We start from the raw sequence: 23,895 nt of genomic DNA on the forward strand, positions 1-23,895 counted from the left end.
TCTCCCTCTGACCCTCCCCCATCTCATGCTCTCTCTCTCTCTCTCTCATTCTCTCTCTCAAATAAATAAATAAATAAAATCTTAAAAAATAAATAAATAAATGCTATGGAGACACAAATGGGGCAGAATTAGTAATACACAAAATCCATCTTCCTTGCATTGTTACTCTGGCAACATATTTGCATAAACAATTCTAACATCAATCAGCCCATTTCAAAATGTTGGAAATGTCTTGCCAACAAGGACACGGAGTAACAATTCACAAAACTAGCAATTACGAACTGTCCGATAAAGATATGAAAACACGTTCTACCTTACTCCAAGGCCAAGAGCTACATCCGAAAAAGATGAGCAGAGCTCAGACCTCAGCCAGCTCTCTTTCCCGGCTGCATGCACTCTCTCTCTGGCCCCCGATGGAGCCCCTCCAGCAGGAGCATCTCTACAGTGATGCTACCTGAATCTGCATACATGTCCAGCTTGTCCTGTCCCACTTGGCCCTCCAGGCTTCACACAACTTTCTACTGGACGTCGCTTAACTAATCCAGAGGCGTCTCAAATTTAGCACAATCCAGCTGCTCTGCCTGGTCGGTCCCATCCCATTAAACAGCGTCATCTCTATCAGGTATTCAGGGAAAAAACGTCCATGTTGGCCTTGTCCCTTCCTGGCCCCTGACACCTAAGCCATCAGTAACTCCTGTCAGCTCTGTTCCAAAGCAGTTCCTGAATGTGCCTCCTCCTCTCCATGTCCACAGCTCCCTCTCTCATAACTCATCTGTGCTGGCACACCTACCTCGTCACCTGTCTCCCTGCTCGCTCCCACCCTTTCCCCCAATAAGCTGTTCTAGGAGCAGCCAGAATGACCTTTTTAATTTTTTTTAAAGATTTTATTTATTTATTCATGAGAGACAGAGAGAGAGAGAGGCAGAGGGAGAAGCAGGCTCCCAAGGAGCAGGGAGCCTGATGCGGGACTCGATCCCAGGACCCTGGGATCATGACCTGAGCCGAAGGCAGACGCTCAACCATCTGAGCCACCCAGGCGCCCCCAGAATGATCTTTTTAAAATGTAACGCAGGGGCGCCCGGGTGGCTCCGATGGTTGAGCATCTGTCTTCTGCTTGGGTCATGATCCCAGGGTCCCGGGATCAAGCCCTGCATCCCTGCTTGGCAGGGAGCCTGCTTCTCCCTCTCCTTCTACTGCTCCCCCTGCTTGTGCTCTCTCACTCTCTCTGTCAAATAAATAAATAAAACCGTATGTATAAATAAATAAATAAATAAAATGTAAATCAGATCAGATGGCTCCCATCTAAAAACCAGCCAATGGTTCCCCATCAAAACTGAATTACTCAGTCCTCAGCATGGACTATGTGGCTCTCTAAGATCAGGGGCCTGCCCTTGACCTCATTTCTTACCAGCTCCCCTCGGTCCCCACATTCAGGCCCACCAAGCCTGATCCTGCCTTGAGTCTTTACACTGGCACTTCCCTCCTCTTCCCAAGGCTAGATCCTGGGTCCTTTTCATCATGAGATCTTCACAGAGACCTTCCTGACCATCCCCCTGTCCCTCCTCCCCAGTCACTTTCCTCTTCTACATAGCACTTACCACCACCTCAAATTCTTATTTATCTCCGTGTGTGCATGGTTATTTTCTGTTTCTTCACACAAGGATGTAAGCCCCATGCACACAGCATCAGGTCAGACATGCTTAGTGCTGTAACCTCAGCTCCTACACTGAACAGTTTATAATGCTGAAGAACAGAAAATATCCAGCAACAGGGACACCTTTCAAACAATCATGAAATATGCATATCTTCCACACTTCCTCATCCCCCCTTGGAGGCACCCTGGAACATACTCATAGGACTAAGGTATGACAACATCAACTTTCCACTCAAAGCCCATGCTGCCTGGTCTTCGGGGCTATGTTCCCAAGGTACACTCACCCCCAAGTGTGATCCCTCGTGCTTGGGCCAAAGTCGGTATAGAAACCCAACTTCTCCCCTAACCACATAGTTAAGTCATTGTTCCCAATATAGGGCTTAGAGGCATCACTCTCCAGAATTGTTATGAAATCTGCACCTATTCAGGAAAAAAAAAAAAAATGCACGCAGTAAGTAACCACAGCTGTACAAAAACAATTAGCAAAACTTGATTCTAACTTAAACCCTTTGCCTTTCCTCATAAATCAAAAAAACAAAGTAATTTATGAGTCACTAAAATGAAGCCGATCAAACCTGAGCTATAAAAGGAGTTTTCCCATGTTTAGAATGTAATTAAAACATGGGACACCTTGAAGAAATGCAGGAAAGGATAAAAGCATAATTTCTAAGTTTTCAAATATTTTTAACATCTTTCCCAAAATTTCAAATAAGCATAATGCCTTTCTCAAACATCCAACTGATGTTCAGAAATAATAGAGTGGTATGCAACAGCATTTTACTCCTGGGAAAACACCTCCATGGTATTGGCACAGAAGTGTCCTGGTTTTGTCAGACCCTGGCCAGAGGTGCCTCAGAGGCCTATAATCAGGATGAAGAGCCATGGAAATTTCTCAGTGGCATTAGAATCATACAGACCCCCAGCAGTTTCTCAGGAGACATGGTTATCATTAGGATTAACCAGAACAGTTTAGCTCTTTCCATATCTTGCTCCATGCTCCACGAAGTTGATCTAAGAACCAAATACCCACATCTTTGACAGGATGCTTCATACAAAGATGAACACCCCAGGGCCCAGAAACTTAAAAACTGGCCCTTCGGCTTTTGAGAGCAATCTGCTTCACAAATGAGCATCACTCTGACCCATTCTGCCTTTTAACCCAACTGCTTTCTGATCCCCAACAGTGGGTCCCCAAGCCACCTAAGCTACCAGCAGGAGTATCTCTAAAAGCAAAGGCATGACAAGAACTCCCTGCAGATACTCAGTATGAGGCTTTGTTCAGAATCAACTGAATTAATTGCTCTCAAAGACAGATGTGGTTAGAGAAACTTAATCCTTCTGCAGTAAAGCCTTTTTAAGAGATTAGTTTATGACCCAGCAAACCCTCCTCCTATTACTTATGATCTTGTTCAAAATAAAAATAACAATAGTAGTTTCTCAAAACCTGGAACTAATTCCAGTAAAAGGCTTACCTATTTGATTGAGTACTTGAGCCGATCTTTCTAGACTGGACCATCCTTCGTTGTCGTAGCCAAACCTTAAAGGCCAGATGGCGGCAGACACCTCTGTGGCTGGTGCCTGAGGAATAGTTTTAAGGGTAATTTCAGATGACTGTGAACAATGGCAGTTTTCTCCACCTCTCTACCAAAATTTGTATTTCAGCAAAAGAATTTTCTTCTTAAATTTGCCCACATTTAATTCATAAAAATAAGGAGCTCTTTGCTAGATGATATACTCATAATAAATCCTCTGTGAACTTCTATCTTAAGCTTGGAAGTTAGGAGGAATATTTGGAAAGTGAGCATTTATAACGAGCATTGTTTATAATAGCAAAAAATTAGAAGCAACCTGGCTGTCATTTCAATAGGAAAATAGGAAAATGGATGAGTAAGTGGTGTCACATACATAAATTGGAACATTACACAGCCCTAATAAATGAGCTAAGGCTGCATATTTCCATGTGGATGAATCTTATAAAGGTGATTTTAAATTTTAAAAAGTAAGTTGTAAAATGTATATGTCAGATGTCATTTAGGTGAAGTCAAAAACGTGGGAAAACAATATCCTCTGGGGCTATATCGCAGGTAGTCATAAGATAAAGAAATGTATGAAAATGATAAACACCATATTCTGGATAGAGACACCCTTGCACAGGAGAGGAATGAGATCACAGAGGGATACAGAGAGTCCTTCAACAGATCTATAAAGCAGTCTGCTGCCTCTGAGTTATACATGTTGTTACTCCCCTACTGTCCGGGCAAGGCCAGCGCTCAGGAGCACAGCCCCCTCTCAGACTTCATCTTTTGGGTCCATGGGCTCAGTCAGACAATCACTGCCCAACCCTAACCATCCATCTCAAATGAATACCTAACCGATCTATAACAGGGATCCTGAGAAAGAGTATGGCTAGCTCAGAACAAATCCACCACCACAACTGGAAAAGCAACTTAGAGTGGACCATACAAGTTCAGACTGGGAGAAAGATAAGTAGCAACCTCTTTGTAATGGAGGGCCGCTACGTAACATAAACAGCTCAGTGTGCTAACCAGCCCCGTAAGCTGGGCCTTTCATCCTTATACAGGAAGGATTATTCAGTGGAGTGAATATCATATAAAGAGAATGGAACCATCAACAGGGACTTCAAGAGGCATGATTATATTCATCAAGCTATCCCTTTTCACATAACTCTACAACTATAATTAATTAACTCTGGATTTCATCACTCCAAAGCCTGTTATTCTCTCACTCTTCCCCTGTCAATAAATGCCATCACCCTCGATCCAGTTGCTCAAGCCAAAGGCATAAAAGTCATTCTTGATTCCTTCCTTCTCCCCATCCAGCAACATCGAATCCATCAGCAAACCCTATCAACTCCACTTTCAGAATACCACCGACTCTGGAACAACATGGGAGTTAGGGGCGCTGTCCCCCTGCACAGTTGGAAATCCATGTCTAACTTTTGACTTCCCAAAACCTTAATTACTAATAGCCTACTGTTGATTGGAAGCCTTAGCAATAACGTAACAGGTGATTAACACACATTTTGTACATTATATTATATACCGTATTCTTACAATAAAGTGAGCTAGAAAAAAGAAAGTGTTATTAAGAACATCATAAGGAAGGGAAAACACATTGACAGTCCGGTTCTCTAGTTGATACTGTAAGTTGACATCATCTGTTTACAATACGAATCGTGTATCAGTACCCATATCTCTGTAGATGTTACATGTAGTACCAACAGCAGACATCAAACATGAAAAGATAATGTGAAAAAGAACTTCCTATTTCCTTGCAGCTATAACAATTCATGCATTGATAATGAAGCGGCAGCAATATGTTTGTTTTACGGTAGCCTCGTTTAATTGATACGATGGCCTCACGGTAGCCTAGCCTATACACTGATGAATGAATCGTCAGAAAATTTTTATGGCTTACAGTATTACAGTCATAATGCAGTCTTGGAAACACTGTTACACTTTAAAAAAAAAACATCCCTGTAATGATAGACTGATACACAGTTTCTCCAATTATGAGAGAGAGAGGCATACTGTACAGTAATATAATTCTTTGAAAGTAGAGTTATAAAACAGTAAGAAAATGAAGATGTTATTACATTAAATACACTCACCTGATGCCCACATAAGGCTAGGCTGTCCACTTCCGTATGAGTCTTGCACATGCTGTTCTATGCGATGAATATTAGGTGACAACGCCGGTGATGACCCCAAACGTCTCCTACAGTTCTTGTCACATAGGTAATAGATTTTCACACCCACACACACACATACACAACAGATAGATTTATTAAGTGTACGGCATGATGGTTATTTACAATTCATGAAGAGGAAGTGGATCATCATAAAGGTCTTCATCCTCATTGTCTTCACGTCGAGTAGACTGAGTATGAGGAGGAAGAGAAGGGTTGGTCTTGCTGTCTCGGGGGTGCCAGAGGTGGAAGAGGGGAAGGAGAGGTAGGCCCACGCAGTGTAACTTTCTGGATATATACTGTCATTTTCGTCTGACTTTCTTGCTTTTCCATTTCACCAAAAATGTGTCCATACGGCCCAGTCCTTCTTCCACCGTTTGCTTTAGGGTCAGTGCCCTTGTCATAGGAGGGTCCGTGTCGTAAAAGAAATCAAAAGCAGTCTTGCGTAATCAGCCCCCTTCTGCCGGACTGTCTCACGTCAGTCTGTTTTCTGGCACTTCTTCTGCGTCTTGCTCACCGCCTGGTACTGCTGCAGAAGCACTCACCTTCATCAGGTCGTCTCCCGTTCATTCCTCTGGTGTGCTGTCTGTTAGCTCTTGAATTTCTCCAAGACTCATACCTTAAAACCCTTCAGCCTCCACCATTTTTGCCATTACCCACAATCCCTTTCGTGATTCCCTTGATTGGCTCTGTCATAAATCCTGTGAAGTCATGTACAGCATCTGGACACAGTTTTCTCCAGCAGGAACGTACTGTCTTGAGCTTGATGGCTTTCATGGCTTTTGCTAAGCAATGGCATCTTCAGTGGTGTAATCCTTCCAGACTTCCATGATGTCCTATCTGTCAGGGTTCTCCTCCATAGCACTGACAATTCCTTCTTAGAGTATCGTGGGTAATGGGCCTGAAAGGGCCATGTGACTCCCTGATCTAGAATCAGAGATGCGGCGGGGGGAGGAGGAGGGGTTGCAAGCAGACCACTTTGATGTCTTCCTTGCTGAACCCATGGGGTCCTGGGTGGCTGGGGCATTGTCTCCTATCAAAAGAACTATAAAAGGCCATCCTTACTGGCAAGGTACTTTCTGACTTCAGGGACAAAGCATCGATGGAACCAATCCAGAAGAAAGGTTCTCATTGCCCAGGCCTCCTTGTTGTACAGTCAAAAGACTGGTAGCTGGTGTTTACCTTTTCCCTTCAAGGCTCAGGGTGAGCAGCTTTATAGATACAGAGTCCTCATCATAAGCCCAGCTGCATTTGCACAGAACAGTGGAGTCAGCGCATCCCTTCCTGTCTTAAATCCTGGTGCTCGCTTCTTTTCCATACTAATAGATGTCCTTTGTGGCATTTTTTTTCCACAATAGGGTACTTTCACCTGCATTAAAAACCTGTTCAGGCAGATACCCTTTCGCCATGACTTCCTTAATGGTGTCTGGGGACTCGTCTGCTGCCCCCTGGTGGGCAGAAGCTGCTCCTCCTGTTATCTTGACCTTTTTTTTAAGCCAAACCTTTCTAAAATTAAATTCTCCAGCTTTAGATCTTTCACCTTCCTTTCGCTTTGTTGTTTTATAAGGATTTCACTTTTTCTCAAGTCATGTTGGTCTATAGGTGTGCCTTTCATACAGCAATCCTGCACCCACACAAAAGGTGCCTTTTCAATATGATATAAAAAGATATTTTGCAAAAAGTGCAGGCGGGTGCACTTCATGCCTGTGGGTGTGGCTGCGGCCACAGCTTCACGAATTCCCTTTTCTTTTTTTTACAGTGGTCCTTACACTGGCTTCATTTCTTTCAAGATGCTGGTGACTGGGGCTGCAGGCCCCAATCTATAGCATATCGGGCAATTCAACTTTTTCTTGTCATGATTGTTCTCTGCTCATTGGGAGCCCTTCCAGCATCACTAGTGGTGCTTTGTATGGGTCCCATGGTGTTATTCAAGGTCTATGGTATTATTTACAGTCAAAAATGCATGAGAACCACAAGAGATCACCTTTATTTATTTATTTAAGAGAGCAAGAGAGAGAGCGAGAGGGACAGAACAGGGGGAGGAGCAGAGGGAGAGGGACAAGCTGACTCTGAGCTAAGCCGGACATGGGGCTTGATCCCGTGACCCCAAGATCATGACCTAAGCTGAAATCTAGAGTCAGACACTTAACTGCCTGAGCCATGGAGGCGCCAATCACTTTTTACTGTAATAAGAAATTTACTAGAGAGACGAACTGCTCACCTGGAGATCAGCATCACACAGCATTTGAAACTGATACAACACTTGCGCTCACTGCGATAGCAACAGGAGGTGGCTAGGAAATAATTACAGAAGTACAGTATGTACCACACTTCATTTTATGCAGTTATGATTTAATACTGCATGTTTATGTTTGTTTACATTTCTCTCCCCTACAAATGGTGCCATGTACGGTCTGGGTTTGTGTGTGCAAGTTTTGATACATTTTAACTTTTTATAATAAATTTGTGTATACTTTATTAGTAAATGACAAAATAGACTAGTATCTACATATATTTTATGCATTCACAACATACCTTTTTCTGAAATTTTCACTATTTCTAGGTAGTACGGTTTGCCTGCAAGTTTTTTCAAACTGTCACAAATCTCCAAAAAATGTTCCTCCATACTTACTGAAAAAAATCTGCATTGGCGCAGTTCAAATTCATGTTGTTCAAGGGTAAACTATATATTCTAAGTCTATCCACTTCTCTCCAACTGCACTACCTACTGCACCCATCCAAACGTCCACGGTCTTTCTCCTGGACAACTGAAAAAGCCTTCTAACTTCTCTCCCTACTTCTACTCTACAATCCATCCTTCACAGAGCAGCCAAACTGATATATATGTCATGTTCCTTCATGCTCCTGCTGGAAATACTCCAGTGGCTTCCACTGCAAGAAAAATCAAATGAGGATGCCTCACTGTGCTCTGTGAGGCCCTCTATGATAGGACCCTCCCCAGCCTCCCTGTCCCCATCTTCTACCACTCTTCCCCTTACTCACCAAATTTCAGCCACACCAGCCACCCCAGTGGGCCTCACACACACCACACTCATTGCCTCTCAGCCCTGTACACGCGTGCCCTCTGCCCGAATCCTCTACCCCTAGCTCTGTGAGTAACTGGCTTCATTTTAGCTTTCAAGTCTGGACTCAAATCTCATCACGTCCTCAGAGCAGCCTTCTCTAACCACCCAGACCCCGTTCCTCTCTACTTCATAATCCTATTTGCTTCTGAGCAGCCTGATCTAAAGTGATGGTTTTATTTGTTCCTCTGAATACCATCTTTCTCCCCTACTAGAATGTAAACTCCATGAGAGCAAGGGTCTTGTCCAACTTGTTTACCTTTATACCCCAGGCACACAAGAGACATTCAGTAAGCATTTATCAAATGAATGAATGAATTAAAAAAACAAGTATTAAATCCAACTGCAATTACTCCTTTTGAAAAGAGTCCCTGGCTGACATTAGGTGTCTTCTTCTGACCGACGTTATGTTGCAATAACAACAAGTAACAATTAAAGGACAAAAGAGAGAGACCATATATTGAATTATTTACTTATTAAGGAATAGTTACAAAAAAAGAAAAAAAAGGAACCACTACTGAGTTCTGAATATGTGCCAAACACTTTGCGAGATGCTGGAATTACAAAGGTAAATAAGAGAAGCATGGTCTCTGTCCTCAGCATAGCTTTTTATTTATATGAAAAAAAAATCTTCCTGGTAATACAGAATACTAAAATTCAAAGTTAACCCTCAACTTCTGCTTTAGCCAAAACTGTAACTCTCACTGCATTATGAATCACATCAAACTTCACCAGAGCAGAGAGAAAGCACAACACTGCAACTTACTCTTTCTTCTGCCCATCTATCTAGAAGAGAAAGGAACAGTAAAATATTTTAAACTGTAGACAGCAAGAGAGAAAGGGAAGACAGGAAAATTTCCATGACCCATCAATACATAAGCTACCCAAAATCTTCAAATTCAAGAATTATCTATAAGATCGTTTGTAAATCAAACTCTTACATTGTTGCCTTCAGCAGTATCTGCCAAACAGTACAAAAAAGCCCATTATAAAATAGTTCTTTATTTCTGGGGCGCCTGGGTGGCTCAGTTGGTTAAACGACTGCCTTCGGCTCAGGTCATGATCCTGGAGTCCCTGGTTCGAGTCCCGCATCGGGCTCCCTGCTCGGCAGGGAGTCTGCTTCGTCCTCTGACCCTATCCCCTCTCATGTGTTCTCCCTCTCTCATTCTCTCTCTCTCAAATAAATAAATAAAATCTTTAAAAAAATAGTTCTTTATTTCATAGTTTAGATATGTTAAATCATGGAATGGAAAATATAACTTCATACAACAAAATTATGAGCATCTTGCCTTTAATAAATGGGTCTATCCCAAGAACCCAACTTCATGAAATAATTCTATCATGTTATCAGCCTATGACCTAAGGCTTCAAGAGATGGTTTACGGGGCCCTGAAGTCATAAGATGCAGATCTACAGTTCAAACATAATGAAAAGTGCACAAATAGATGCATATGCATACATACCATATAAAATTCTGTATCAGAAGTTTTCCTTACTTACCCCTTTGCCCAATTTCCTCTCATAGGTTTTATGCCGTACTCCTAATCCCAATAGCCCCACACCAACAAGCAGCCACAAAACTAAACAGAAAGAAGAAATAATTGTTTAAAAGAAACTAAGTTTGTCTTTTTAAAAATAATTTTTTTGCAAATAATGCTGTAATAAACATAGGGGTGCATAGATCTTTTCAAATTCATGCTTTCATTTTCTTTGAGTAAATACCCAGAAGAGGAATTACTGGATCACATGGTAGTTCTATTTTTAGCTTTTTGAAGAACCCCCATAGTGTTTTCCATAGTGGCTGCACCAGCTTGCATAGGTGAATGGATAAAGAAGATGTGGTTTATATATTCACAATGGAATATTACTGAGCCATAAAAAAAAATGAAATCTTGCCATGTGCAATGACATGGATGGATGTAGAGGGAATAATGCTAAGTGAAATAAGTCAGTCAGAGAAAGACAAATACTATATGATTTCACTCATATGTGGAATTTAACAAAACAAATGAACACAGAAAAGAGACAAACAAAAAACAGACTAACTCTAGAGAACAAACTGCTGGTTACCAGAGGGGAGGTGGGTGGGGAATGGGTGAAATAGGTGATGGGAATTAAGAATACTCTTGTGTTGAGCACTGAGTAATGGATAGAGCTGTTGAATCATTATACTGTAAACCTGAAACTAATATAACACTGTATGTTAATTATACTTGAGTGAAAAATAATAATTTTATGAAATTACTAAATCTATTAGTCAAGGATTTTGTGCAAAGGAGAAGTCTAATTCCTGGGTTAATTTTCATGTGTGATATGTATGCATTACCCATACTTGCAACTCAGGTTTGTCTGGTTTTTTTAAAGATTTTATTTATTTATTTGAGAGAGAGCAAGATCAAGAGAGATCACAGAGGGAGAGGAAGAGGGAGAAGTAGACTCACTGCTGAGCAGGGACCCCAATGCGGGGCTCAATCCCAGGACCCTGAGATGGTGACCTGAGCCAAAGGCAGATGCTTAATTGACTGAGCCACCCAGGCACCCCTGCGACTCAGGTTTTAAGGGATCTTCCCTGAAAGTGTTCCAAGAACCATAAATATATGCAATAAATAATATCCAAGAAAACAAGTCTCCATGAGCAGAACCCATCAGGGGAAAAAAACCCTGTAGAATCAAACTCACAAATACTTCAGATATTGCAGCTTTTAAAGATTTTATTCATTTATTTGACAGAGAGATACATAGCGAGAGGGAGAACACAAGCAGGGGGAGTGGGAGAGGGAGAAACAGGCTTCCCACTGAGCAGGAAGCCCGATGCAGGGCTCAATCCTAGGACCCTGGGATCATGACCTGAGCCAAAGGCAGATGCTTAACGACTGAGCCACCCAGGTGCCCGGATATTACAGCTTTTAGAATCAGAATACAAAATAAGCATGCTTAACGTGTCAAAAAATAAAAGAGGGTATTCAACAGGATGACTAAGAAATAGATTAAATTAATGACTCAGAAAATGTGTGAAGAAATAAAATAGACTTCTAGAAATAAAATTATATAATAAACATAAATAATTGAAATTAGAAACTCAGTGGACAAGAAAGGTAGCAGTAGACAAAGCTGAATAGAGAATCAGTGCAAGGGACAGCTTAAAAACAAAAGTAGATACTATGAAAGTGGTTAAGGGACACGGAGAAGATACTAAGAAGATCCAACACAATCTAACTGGAGAGTCAGAAAGGAAGAAGAGAAAGAATGGAAAAGCGGCAATATTTGCAGAAATAAAACTGAGAATTTTCCAGTGGTGATAAAAGACATGATTCTTCAGATTCAGAAAGCCCAAACACTAATAAGCAAGAAGGAGGGGAAGATGGAAGGGGCAGGGGCGGGGTGGGAGTCACATCCAGATATATCACAGTAAAACTCCAGAACACCAAAACACAGAGAAATCCTAAGAGCTGCCAGAGAAAAAAGGGACATGATCTCCAAAGGAGCAGAGATTACGCTGACAGCTCACTTCTCAACAGCAAGAACTGAAACCAGATAACAGAACAGTATCTTCAATGTACTGAGAGAAGAAAAAAAAAAAAAAAACACCCAACTACTAGAAGAATAGAAATTGAAAGTATAATTTCCAAACTAGAAAGGGGAGTAGAAAGGAGAGGATAAGGAAAAAAGAACACCCAATCAACGCAAAAGAAAGCAAGAAGAAAAAGAGGGAGAAATATGCCTAGAGAAGGTAGAAAAAGCAAAAGCAAAGTAAGATGACAGAAATAAATAATAATGCTTGAGAAATCACAACAAAACTAGATTACATTTTCAAGCTGAAAGACGAGACTGAAGGTCGAAAACAGGCAAAACAATGGAGGCTGTAAAAAGATCAGTAGTTGCCAGGGTTTGGAGTCTGCTTGAGAGTCTCTCTCCCTCTCCCACTGTCCCTCCCGCTCATGCTCTCTCTAAATAAATAAATAAATCTTTAAAAAATAATGATAATAATAAATGTAATAACTCTGGTGGGGGGTACTGATAGTGGGGGAGGCCGTGTGTATGTGGGGTCAGAGGGTATGTGGGGTCAGTGGGTATATGGGAATCTCTATACTTTCTGCTCAAACCAAAAGTGGCTCTAAGAAATAAAGTCTGTTTTAAAAAAATTACACAGAAATGTCTAAACAACTTTGTAAATAAATGGTTCCAAATGCCTCAATCTGATGAGTGAACTAGAGAATTCTGGTTCTTAATTCTACTACGGCTACTAATAACAACAATGGCAACAATAGATACAAAGACTGTCAGGATTAAAAAACAAACAAAACCTACCAGGTCTTAGTTTTAAGAGATACACCTAAAACATAAGAACACACAAAACAAAACTCTAAATTTTAAAAATGTCCCCAAAATTGTAATACAATCTTTTCAAATTATGATGGAACATATATGAAGGTGTTTGCATAATGGTCTTACTGCTTTGTGACATCTCTTTTAGAAATATATTACAATTTTATTTAGCTTAACTGTTTTCTCTTTACACTATAATATTTTGTCTTCTTTATAAAAATACCAAGTCACAGATGATGGAGACCTGTTTTTACACGTCTTTGTATCCTACATAATGCTGTGTAGTTATGGAGCTCATTGTATCCTAATACACTATCTGCAAATGTTATCCTTTCAATAAACATTTTTATTTAATCCAGTCCATTTGAAATTAGTCAGATTGAATAGTAAACTCACTTCACTTCTGAATTTCTAGTTCATCAATATTCTGAATGTTAACATATTTAAGCTCCCCAAAAAGGAGAACAAGAAATGAAATAGTCTGAAATAGAAATAGTTCTAATAAGAACAAAGCATTTTGGAAATTCTACCTGTTAAATAATCTTATCTACATGAGAAATGAAACAAAACTAATACAGAGTATTTGTGGTTGAAATGAGAGGCTGTCAGAGATTTGCTTCAAAGTACTTCACCAAAACCAGTAAGGAAGACAGCTGTTAACAACACTGGCATAATGTTAATAATCGTTGGAACTCGGTGAAGGGTACATGAGGGTTCATTATACTCTTTTAATTTCATATATGTTTGAAATTTTATTATAATTAAGTACTTTTTAAAAAGAAAGCAAAACTTACAAAGTTTCATGTACTTTTCACTCTTTCTGAAAAGTGCTTTAGGACTATTTTTTGTTTGAAGAAAGTCAAGGCTTTTCTTAGGACCAAATAGCATATTCAGGCCAATAATTAGCATCACTGTCCCTGTTAAGAGAGAAAGCAAGAACATATTACATTTTAATCCAAAAATCCTCCCCATGGTAAATTCCAGGAGCCTAGCTTTCATTTAAATGGACATACCCTGAAAATTCAGCTATTGAGTTAATTTATCTCAGTACCTTAGCAATTACTCCAGTGGTGCTTTTGATAATTGGGACTGATCCTAAGAAATCAGCTAGGTTTCTAGGAACCCTGCTTTAAATGAGAAGACTCCAGCCTTTTCTCTATGAGGAATGTCTTTTCATTTCCTGAGTGTTTCCTTGTTGTTAGGTTGGTAATAGTGTGCTTTGCTGTTGATTTTGCGGAGGAGGGTGGAGTACGAGAGAAAGGAGCCTTTTGAGTCCCTGCTTTAGGGACTGAGTTTTCTGCACTGAAAAGACTCCAAATGCACCAGGTTGAGGAGCACAGGAGGAAGAAACATAGATTCTTAATCCGGCAGTGTTTGTGACAGTAATTCTCGCCTGGGGTGTGGGTGCTCACAGAGGACGCATACTACAACCCACGCTGAGCCATTAGGGCCGGCCAAAGAAGTTGAGCTCGGTTTGGATGCATTACAATGTAACTTATATGTAAAGTTTACATCCTTCTCAAGTCCTATACAATGAGAATGGAAACAGAGGTATGACTGAATGATATCTAAATTAGGAAATGTCAAGTAGAAGTTAAGCTTAGGTGGAAGGCTAGCAAAAAAAAAAAAATTATATGCAATTCTTAGGAAATAGCAGGAGTAAGCTTGACAATAAATGTATTACTAGTGTCTGATTTACTACAGATTCTCTTCAATTGTATTAAAAGCTATGCTGAACATTACCAACTTGCCTTAGTTTTTGTGGCCTTATCAATATGTCACTCTTACTTTAAAAAAAAAAACGTTCGTTGTATGCAGCTGTAATAAAGCCCTTTCTGCAGTCCCATAAATAGTGAAAAAAAAAAAAAACTCAAAAAGCCCATCATTCATAACATTCTAAAGAAATAAACTTATGCTTAGAATGGCTCTTAACTGTTGTTCGTTTTCTCCACATGGCAGACCCCTAAGCAAGCTGGAGTAAGAAAAAAGCAGGGCATTGGACAAGAAGATAGAGCAGGACAGAGTACACACACCTGAAAGAAACCAGAAAAAATACACAGTTCGCAAAGCCAAGATTATTGAAGAGGAAAAGCAGCATATACGTCTCTAAGTGCATGAGAGCATGGGTGTTTACCAGAAATAGCAAATTCTCCAGTTGTTTTTAAACATTTCGTATAATTAAAAAAAAATATATATCTCCCAAATCAGCCTTTCCTGACAGATGCCTAGCTCAGGGAGTAGAGAAGTTTATGTGAAAATGTACAGTTGTTGGAAAAATACCAAGGGCCCAGGGGAAACTACAGATAGAATTCTAGACCTCTGTGCAGCACCCACCCCAACTATAATCCCGTAAGTATTTGTCTACTTTTATGTGTGGTATTGTCCCCACTATGCTGACGTTCCAGATGGGCAGAGACTCTATGTCCCTTCAGTCCCCAGCACCTGGCACTGCCTGGGACATACAGGTGCCCAATAATTTTTTTAATGAACAAATGGAAAAATGCATTTGTGAACAAACAAGGACTGAATCCCCTACGGACATGTTTTGTCTCCTCAATTTTTATCCTGGAAGCATTTGACATGTTTTACTCAAACTAAAATGACAGGCGACATTTCATTTGTGTATGCCTGTATTCATCGATAATTTCCTCCTTGCCAGAAGGTGATTTTTGAAATATTCAACTGAGCTAAGTTTATGAAATTTTCATTTTGGTACATAGTTTACAACCACTGAAATAGAAAATATTTATTCTGTGACTTGGGAATTTATCATTTAGACTAAGATTCATATATGTAAAATATATTGTATTGGCAAAAATATGGTAAATAAAAATCACAGATAAGATTTGGGGGAACCAAAAAAAAAATCACAATTCCTTTTTATATTTACGAGCTAACACTGAAATCGCAACATGAGCACCAAGATCATACCTTTTCCTAACATATCCTGTAATACAACTGTTACATAGTATTTCTTTATACTCTACTATGGATTAAACTTGTTTTTTTTCCCCCACAACTAACTTACTTAAAAAGCCTTTGCAGTAATAAATATGACTGAAACTCACTGATGAATTAAGAAATCTCTTAAGTAGTAATTTAGACATTCCTCCAGTTTTATTTTTATCAAGACAGTCTATTTTAATTAAAAAAAAAAAAGATCATCCTATTTAGCTCCACCAGTCAGGTAAAGTGCTAAATCCTAGTCGGCCTGAAGGGTATTTTCAAGTAGTTACTTTAATCCAGACCTTTCAAATATACTCACCCAAAAGCACATCAGATCTCTCTCTAGCGTAGACACCTCCTGGGACAAATTTAAAAGCCGTGCACCATGCACAGAAAAATATCTCTAGAAGATAAAATATCATAGCAATGGTCATGGCCTTCCCAGGGCCCGACCCTGAGCTAAGAAGGTGTCCAAGCACTCGAGGCCACAGGGACGCCGTGAAGAGGGCGAGCACACAGCCGGAAACAGCGGCGGCCCACGTGGGCAGGTACAGGAGGCCTGCAGCCGAAGCTGCTCCTGTTTGTGACCGAGAGAAAAAGAGAAGGAATCAGACAAAAAGGCAGAGGAGTCGCTTCCATTTTCTTAAAAAAGAAAAAAGAAAAGAAAAGAACTAATAGGCTAATAGAAGAAACAGGCTCATGTAGAGAAGTTCAGAGCCGGAAGGGACCTCGAGGTCATACTGGTCCGATCTCCAGACCGATGAGCAGCTGAGGTCTAGCGTGGTTAACGTGATTCGCTCAAGGTCGCAGGGCTAGTTACTTGCAAACCTGGAGACAGAATGTGAGTCTAGTGATTCTCAGTCCAGAGCTATTTCTTCAGGAAGGGCAGGAGAGAAAAAAAGGCATTTTTAGGTTATTTGTGTTAAGATCCTGATAGAAAAAAAACAAAACTGAAAAAACCTGAAATTATCTGTAATACCAAAAATATGTCCATTTAATTTAACCAGCCAGATCCAGGGGCGCCTGGGTGGCTCAGCGGTTAAGCGTCTGCCTTCGGCCCAGGTCATGATCCCAGAATGCTGGGATCGAGCTCCGTGTCGGGCTCCCCGCTCAGTGGGGAATCTGCTTCTCCCTCTGCCCTTGGCCCTGCTTGTGCTCTCTCACTCTCTCTCTGCTCTCTCTAATAAATAAATAAACTCTTTAAAAAAAAAAAAAAAGTAACTGTTTAAAAAAAAAGTAACAACTAGCCAGATCCAAGACATTAGGAAACACGGAGAGTCAGCGTGGTTTCTAGGACAGTTTTGTTTAAAGAACTTTCTAAAGGACTTTGCATCCACCTAAATGCTGCCCCTTGTCCTGCAATATCAAAGTGGGCTTTCCCAAGCACACATCCCCCAAAGAAGATGTGACTGAGATAGGAGGAGTGGGTCACGGCGTTAGCAGTTCTGCAGTCAGTTCATTCACGACCCAGCAGCCTAGTCGGTGTTGAGGGCTACGCCATCTGCCTGGTCCACAGCAGGCACTTGGTAAATGTCTGCTAGTTTGCTGAGCCCAACCTGAGAGCACAACATTTCTCCCAGTTCCTGTGAGATCAGTTCTGAGACAGCACATCAGGGTCTTACGGCACCCCACTTGGGATCCATCAGGGTAAACACCTTTCTGTCAAATGTGACATTTTACAGACAGTTCAGTTGGTGTTGTATAAATGTGACCCACCCTTCCAGGGTGTCTCCAGAAGGTTCCTCATTGCTGGGACAAGAACTCCAGAAAAGGGGCGCCTGGGTGGCTCAGTTGGTTAAGCGACTACCTTTGGCTCAGGTCATGATCCTGGAGTCCTGGGATCGAGTCCCGCATCGGGCTCCTGGCTCGGCGGGGAGCCTGCTTCTCCCTCTGACCCTATCCCCTCTCATGCTGTTCCTCTCTCTCTCTCAAATAAATAAATAAATAAAATCTTTAAAAAAAAAAAAAAAAAGAACTCCAGAAAAGAAGTAGGGAGCAGGAAGTGGCTCCAGCCAGGCCCCCTTGTTCTCATCCATCCAAGAGTTCCATTTGTACCACCAGAGGGCAATGCGGTGGGACTGCCTACCCCTCCCTGCCCCCACTTCAAAAAGAACATCACGCCGATGAACACGAGAACCAGATTCCAGAGCCCTTTACAACCCACAGAGGTTAACTCCACAGTAAGACCTTACAATACTTAGATCTGACAATAGTTATTTTAATAACGAAAAAACTATTTCATTTTGAAATGAACAAATGTAATGACTATTTGCTTTAGAAATTTTTAAAAATACGTAACTTTTTTTTTTAAAGATTTTTATTTATTTATTTATTTGACAGAGAGAGAGCGAGAGCAGGAACACTAGCAGGGGGAGTGGGAGAGGGAGAAGCAGGCTTCCGCTGAGCAGGGAGCCCAATGCGAGGCTTGATCCCAGGACTCTGGGATCATGACCTGAGCCAAAGGCAGACGCTTAACGACTGAGCCACGCAGGCGCCCCCAAAATACAAAACTTTAAAGCAGTTAAGGATTGCCTAAGACCGAGCTGATCACAGCCAATACCCATATGTATTTTTCCCTTAAGTCTTGTTCTATGTATATAAAAAAGTATTTTTACACTAATGGAATCATACCACATATTGGGGATTATATTCTTCTTTTTATGTGACATTATATCCAAGAACATTTTCTCATAACATTGGTTTTTTTCAAACATTTTTATGTATATATACTATACTATGGATAAATACACCACAAGACAAGCCACCATTTTCCTACTGTTGGCCGTTTACGAAGCTTCCAACACTGTGAGGAACAGCTTTCTTTGTCAACTAATCTCTTACTGCATCTTTGATCATTTCCTTAAAATAATCCTTTAAAAAGAGATTTAAAAGTACAAGTACCATGTCAAGAGGTAAAAGCATTTTATTTATTTTTAAAGATTTTATTTATTTATTTGACAGAGAGAGACAGCGAGAGAGGGAACACAGCAGAGGGAGTGGGAGAGGGAGAAGCAGGCTTCCCGCAGAGCAGGAAGCCCGATGCGGGGCTCGATCCCAGGACCCTGGGATCATGACCTAAGCCGAAGGCAGATGCTTAACGACTGAGCCACCCAGGTGCCCTGGTAAAAGCACTTTAAAGAGTCATTACTTATGGTCAACTGCTTTTGTAAGAGGTTGTATCAATCTCCATTTCCTCCAGAAACCTTGCCCAAAGTCTCACCTTTTGAACCCTGCCAAAATTATTTTCTAAAAATCTTTATCAAATTAATGATGAAAATAGTATCATATTTTGAGTTTCACTCTTCTGATGATTAGTGTGAGTGAATTTTTCCTGGTATCAGCTTACAAAGGCTGTTTTTTTAAAAAAAAGAATGAGTCCTGAGTTGATATTCTAAACGAAAGACATTCAAATGACTTTGTTGTTTCTGTCTTACTACAAAGAATTACCTGGAGGAGAAGAAAACATCTTTTCAAATTCCCTTGACTGTTACTGCTTTTATTTTTAATTTCCATTTTTAAATGGGCTATCTATTTTTACATCCACTACACCTGTATTTTTAAATAGCTTATAAATTCAAAATCCAAAATTCAGAAAGGTGAAACGGAGTCTCTCTGGCCCGTCACCCATTAATTCCCCCAATGGAGCCAACCATTGTTAGCACTTTGTCTTCCGCTTATTTCCAGAGATCGTCTGATGCATAGAAAGAAATATATGCATGTGTGGGCATTTCCGTCCCTTTTTCATACCAGGGATGGCATGTGACACACACTGTTAATCACTCTGCCTCTTTCACTCAACTCTGTATCTCAGCTGTTTTGTGTTTGAAACCGAGTCCTTCCAAGTCATCTCCTCCAGATCTTTGTATCTAAGACACCAAGCAGAATGGTAACTGAATATTCCAATAATATTTATAATAACTAACATGTTAGTTTTCAATAGATCAACTTTTTCATACAATAAAATCATAGGACCACTGTATAGTACACCAGGCTCCTCTCCATGTGTTTGGTACACCTGTTTTTTCTTTTAATAGAACTTTGATTTTAATAATTTAATTGCCACCAAGATTTAAAGCTCCTGTATCTTTGCATTTGTAAAATTCTATTGGTCATTGCCATGATTTATTTCATGCTGAGACCCACCGGGATTGCAGATTTTAACTGTACAATGAAAAAAAATAAGATTTATTTTTCTACACTCTGCTTTATGAGACGGTTTCCAGAGATGGGTCACAGTGAAAAGGGGGCACCATTTCTAGGTAATTGTGTGAGCTCCAACTTATTTCAGGTGAGCAGAGACAGAGCTGAAGCCCATGAATTGTGGCCCCGCTTTCCTCTTTACTGCAAAGAGCCCATTAGAAGCCTCAAATCTGCTTGCCCGTGGGGTCTTTTTAAACTACTATTTAATACTTCAGAGAGACAGCAAAACTAGATTAGGTCTGACTTTACTTATCTGGGGAAATAAGTATCAGCATACTACTAGAGGGTCCCAGATTTTCTGTCCTTTAACCGACAGTTTATGTTTCTGGGGACCTCGGTTTTCCCATGTTTAAAGTGAAGCTGCCAATTCCCTGCCCAGGGAGCATGTTGCTTATATCCCATGAGAAAAGGCATGCTATCCGTGCTGAAGAAACTTCCAATGTACTTCATGTCCCTTTCCCCAGTGGTGTACAGATTGAGAAGCTATTTTTGCTCACTGCAAATTCGGCATTTACAAAAGCCCTTTTCTTGAGGAATCTTCTTAGCACATCTCTGATGAGAAAAAGGGTTATTCTGTATGCTAGTCATACAAACTTCCACAGACCCCATATAGAATGCCTATCAGAAAATACGCATGCAAGTAAAAACAGCTCACCGTGACTGCAAGGGTTTGCTCACGCAGCTCCAGGAGGATGAGGACCCGGCTAAGCTCATTCATTGAGCCATCTATGCGGATTACACGTGTATCTCCATGCAAGAGTGACGGTACTCAGGGTGTAAAGAAATGTACTTAACTATGCTAGTCAACCCGCACCTTCTATTATGGCTACACAGTCTCGAACCCACACAGGGCTTCTAGGGCAACACTCTGGATCACCTGGCTAATGAATATGTATGGAGCATCTCTCCTCACAGAAACCAATTACGCTGTTTGCCCCGTCACAGAGTGGGGAGTTTTTTATTTAACGCTGAAACTGACTCCAACCATTTCTGCCTCTTAAGGGGAAGGCAGAAGAGTGGCACAATTCGGTCATAGTAATAAACTATAGTCATAAAAATAAGTAGTTGCTCCTAAAATGTGATGGCCTCCTTCAATATTCTGTAATCCTAACGGGTGTGACTGGGAAGAGAGGGTCCCAGCCTTTGAATGAGCAAACGTGGACCCCAAAGCTGGGTTGAGGGGTGAGACGCTAAGGAGGGCGTTCCTTAATACCAGAGGAGCAGGGAAGCTTGGAGAGGGCAAGACGTCTGGCAATGTGGTGATGCCTGACCTCCATCTCCTCAGCCCTGCGGGAACACTGTTACTGACACACGTGGCTTGTCCGGGAGACGGGGGAGAGTATGGAGGCGTCGTCAGGTAGCAGTACGGAGCTACAGCAGGAGAGGGGCAATGAAGTAGGAGGAAGCAGGAACCTGCAGCCGGCGGGCACTCGTACCCGGGGTGACATCCGGTTACAGCGGCCCACCTGGCAACAGCACAGATCGGTATGGCCGCCTGCCTGCAAGGAAGCGGTCACCCAGAGCAGAATGGCGGGCACTTCTACAGGCAAACTCCACGTACCTGTAACCCACCAGATTAAACTGGAACTGGGAAACCACGAACACGCCGAGAGCATCAGTCCGCTCGCCAAGCCCAGCAGGACTGCACCTCTGTAAGAAAATGACATGCTGTGGGGCATCTGCCGTCATTAATATTTCACTGCCCCAAATATAAAAGGGAAATGCATCTCCTACCTCTAGGTACGTCCAAGAGATAATATGAGGGTGAAAAAACCCACTGAGATCATGAAAACCAACATAATATCCATTCAGAACATGGAAGTAACAGCTCAGACTTGAGATAAATGATTATCTTCAATCTTTCATGGTCAAGGTAAAACACAATGATTGAGTTTTCTCAGACTATTAAATTAGAATCTATATTGGCCGTGTGACATTTTATTTTATTTTTAAAGATTTTATTTATTTGAGAGAGAGGGAGTGCAGCGCAAGAGCATGGGGAGGAACAGAGAGGGAGGGAGAGGGACAAGCCGACTCTGCGCTGAGCTCCCAGCCCAGTGCAAGCTGTCCATCCCAGGACCCTGAGATCATGACCTGAGCCGAAATAGTTATCTGAGGCAGATGTTTTAAAGGTTCCTCCAATCTTTTTACATGAAAGGCTGGGCCTGAACACAGGAGAAAACAGGTATCCCAAAGATTAGAGAAAGGGTTAATGAGGACCAAGTACATGAACCAACACTTAAACTCAAGACTGCGGACTCCCCGGGGTGCCCCATGGTTGGAGCAAGTACCAGAGGATGCAGAGATCTCCCTGGGCTTCCCTCCTTCTCAGAGAATATAGATCAATGCCCAGACTGCCAACCTGGTCTCTCTCAATCAGGGCACTGGGGTCTCATCCCACCAAATGCCAAATGAGGGGTCTGGAGGAAATGGTCAGGGAATGCCATGTCTTCCCTGCCCCAGAGAACGCTCCTCCAGGCGGGGATTCCTCAGAGTGCCCAAGCAGGAGCTCCCAGAACCTCTTACTCAGCCGTGCATATCCCTCAGCCTTCCATCACCTGCTTTTTAGCAATTGTTCAGCACGGGGGCAAACACCCTTCTGGCTCCATCACCATAGTACACAATAATGTCATGCTAGGTCGGAAAAGTGGAATATGAACCATCTGGCTAGCACAGATCTAGCTGCTCAACAAAAGAAGTATTTCTTCAACTATACTAGCCAATTTCTTGATTGCTTCCAAACCGAAACTCACCCAAATGGGTTAGGATCTGGCCCTGGATGGGGGTGCCCACTCACTGCCCATCTGGAAACAAGCGAGACCTCTCCAAAAATCCAGTGGGTGAGGAACACAAGACTGCCAAAGGCAGCCCCTGCCAACCACCAGACAGGTCTGGAGGCCATGCCTTTGGCTGCCTCTCTGGGCTTTTTTCCCTCCGGTTTATTGCAGTCACCATCTAGGATTAAAAAAAAAAAAAAAAAAAGGAAAAGAGTCAGTTACATGAAAATTTACCCTCTACCTTGCACAGACTTTTAGCAAGTTAAGAAATGGTACCTGGCTTCAGGGAGCTTATTTCAGAAGGGAAGGTGAGACATGAAACTACAATACAAAGCAGAACAGGCTGAGAAGCTGGTTGGTGGGAGAGACGATTTCAGACAGGCTAGATCAGGAATGGTGTAGAGAGAACAAAGCACTTTGGAATTTCACAAGTGAAAATGCATCAAGGCAGGGGCACGCCTGGGTGGCTCAGTCAGTTAAGAGTCTGCCTTCGGCTCAGGTCATGATCCCGGGGTCCTGGGATCGAGCCCCACATCGGGCTCCCTGCTCAGTGGGGAGTCTGCTTCTCCCTCTCCCTCTGCCTCTCCACACCACTCTTGCTCTCTCTCTCAAATAAATAAAACCTTAAAAAAAAAAAAAAGGAAATGCAGCAAGTTATTTACTGGGAGATTAACAGTTATGTGAAGTTAACAGTTACGAGCAAAATTACGGAGAGAAAAAGGGACTGCTATGTTCAGGGAATACCGGGCCGCGTCCCCCCAGAACGGGGCTCTCATCTAACCCGCTGAGCACCCAGAGGAATAGCAGTACACTGACTGGCCAGTTACTGAGAGTCAGGTCCTGTTCCCAGCCTTTGATACGAACTCATTCCACCCTCCCAACAACTTCATGAGTAAACTCTATTACTAGTCCCATTTTACAGATTAGAAAACTGAGACCCAGAGAGAACAAGCCACTTGTCCAAGATCATACCGCTGGTAAAGAGAGCTAAGGCAGACTGGTTCCCATGCCTCTGTGCCTAACTATACCATACTTCATGGGACTCTTTCACCAAGACGTCTCATTTCATTGCATCAATGACTTCACGTACAAAAACGTAAGAACCGGACAAAATGCTGGCAGAAGAATTTCTCTGTAGGAACAGACAGCCTGTTGGGCAGAAGCCTCATGATACTGTGAAGCTCTCCACAGGGTAGAAGA

General features: G+C 41.8%; 1 protein-coding gene across 1 annotated transcript in view; it reads right to left on the minus strand.

Annotated features, from left to right (window-relative positions):
* Nucleotides 1-23,895, minus strand: part of CWH43 (cell wall biogenesis 43 C-terminal homolog) — a 49,246-nt gene that overhangs the window by 20,015 nt on the left and 5,336 nt on the right. The window contains exons 5-11 of the mRNA XM_035004409.1: nucleotides 22,672-22,873; nucleotides 21,480-21,568; nucleotides 16,038-16,295; nucleotides 13,567-13,689; nucleotides 9,947-10,026; nucleotides 3,127-3,232; nucleotides 1,939-2,074 (exon numbers count right to left, since the gene is read on the minus strand). Coding sequence (XP_034860300.1) covers nucleotides 1,939-2,074; nucleotides 3,127-3,232; nucleotides 9,947-10,026; nucleotides 13,567-13,689; nucleotides 16,038-16,295; nucleotides 21,480-21,568; nucleotides 22,672-22,873 — 994 coding nt within the window. The remainder of the gene's footprint in view (nucleotides 1-1,938; nucleotides 2,075-3,126; nucleotides 3,233-9,946; nucleotides 10,027-13,566; nucleotides 13,690-16,037; nucleotides 16,296-21,479; nucleotides 21,569-22,671; nucleotides 22,874-23,895) is intronic.

The sequence above is a fragment of the Mirounga leonina genome, unplaced genomic scaffold (genome assembly GCF_011800145.1).
Source record: "Mirounga leonina isolate KUSES-001 unplaced genomic scaffold, KU_Mleo_1.0 Mir_129, whole genome shotgun sequence".
In the NCBI taxonomy this organism is placed as follows: Eukaryota; Metazoa; Chordata; class Mammalia; order Carnivora; family Phocidae; genus Mirounga; species Mirounga leonina.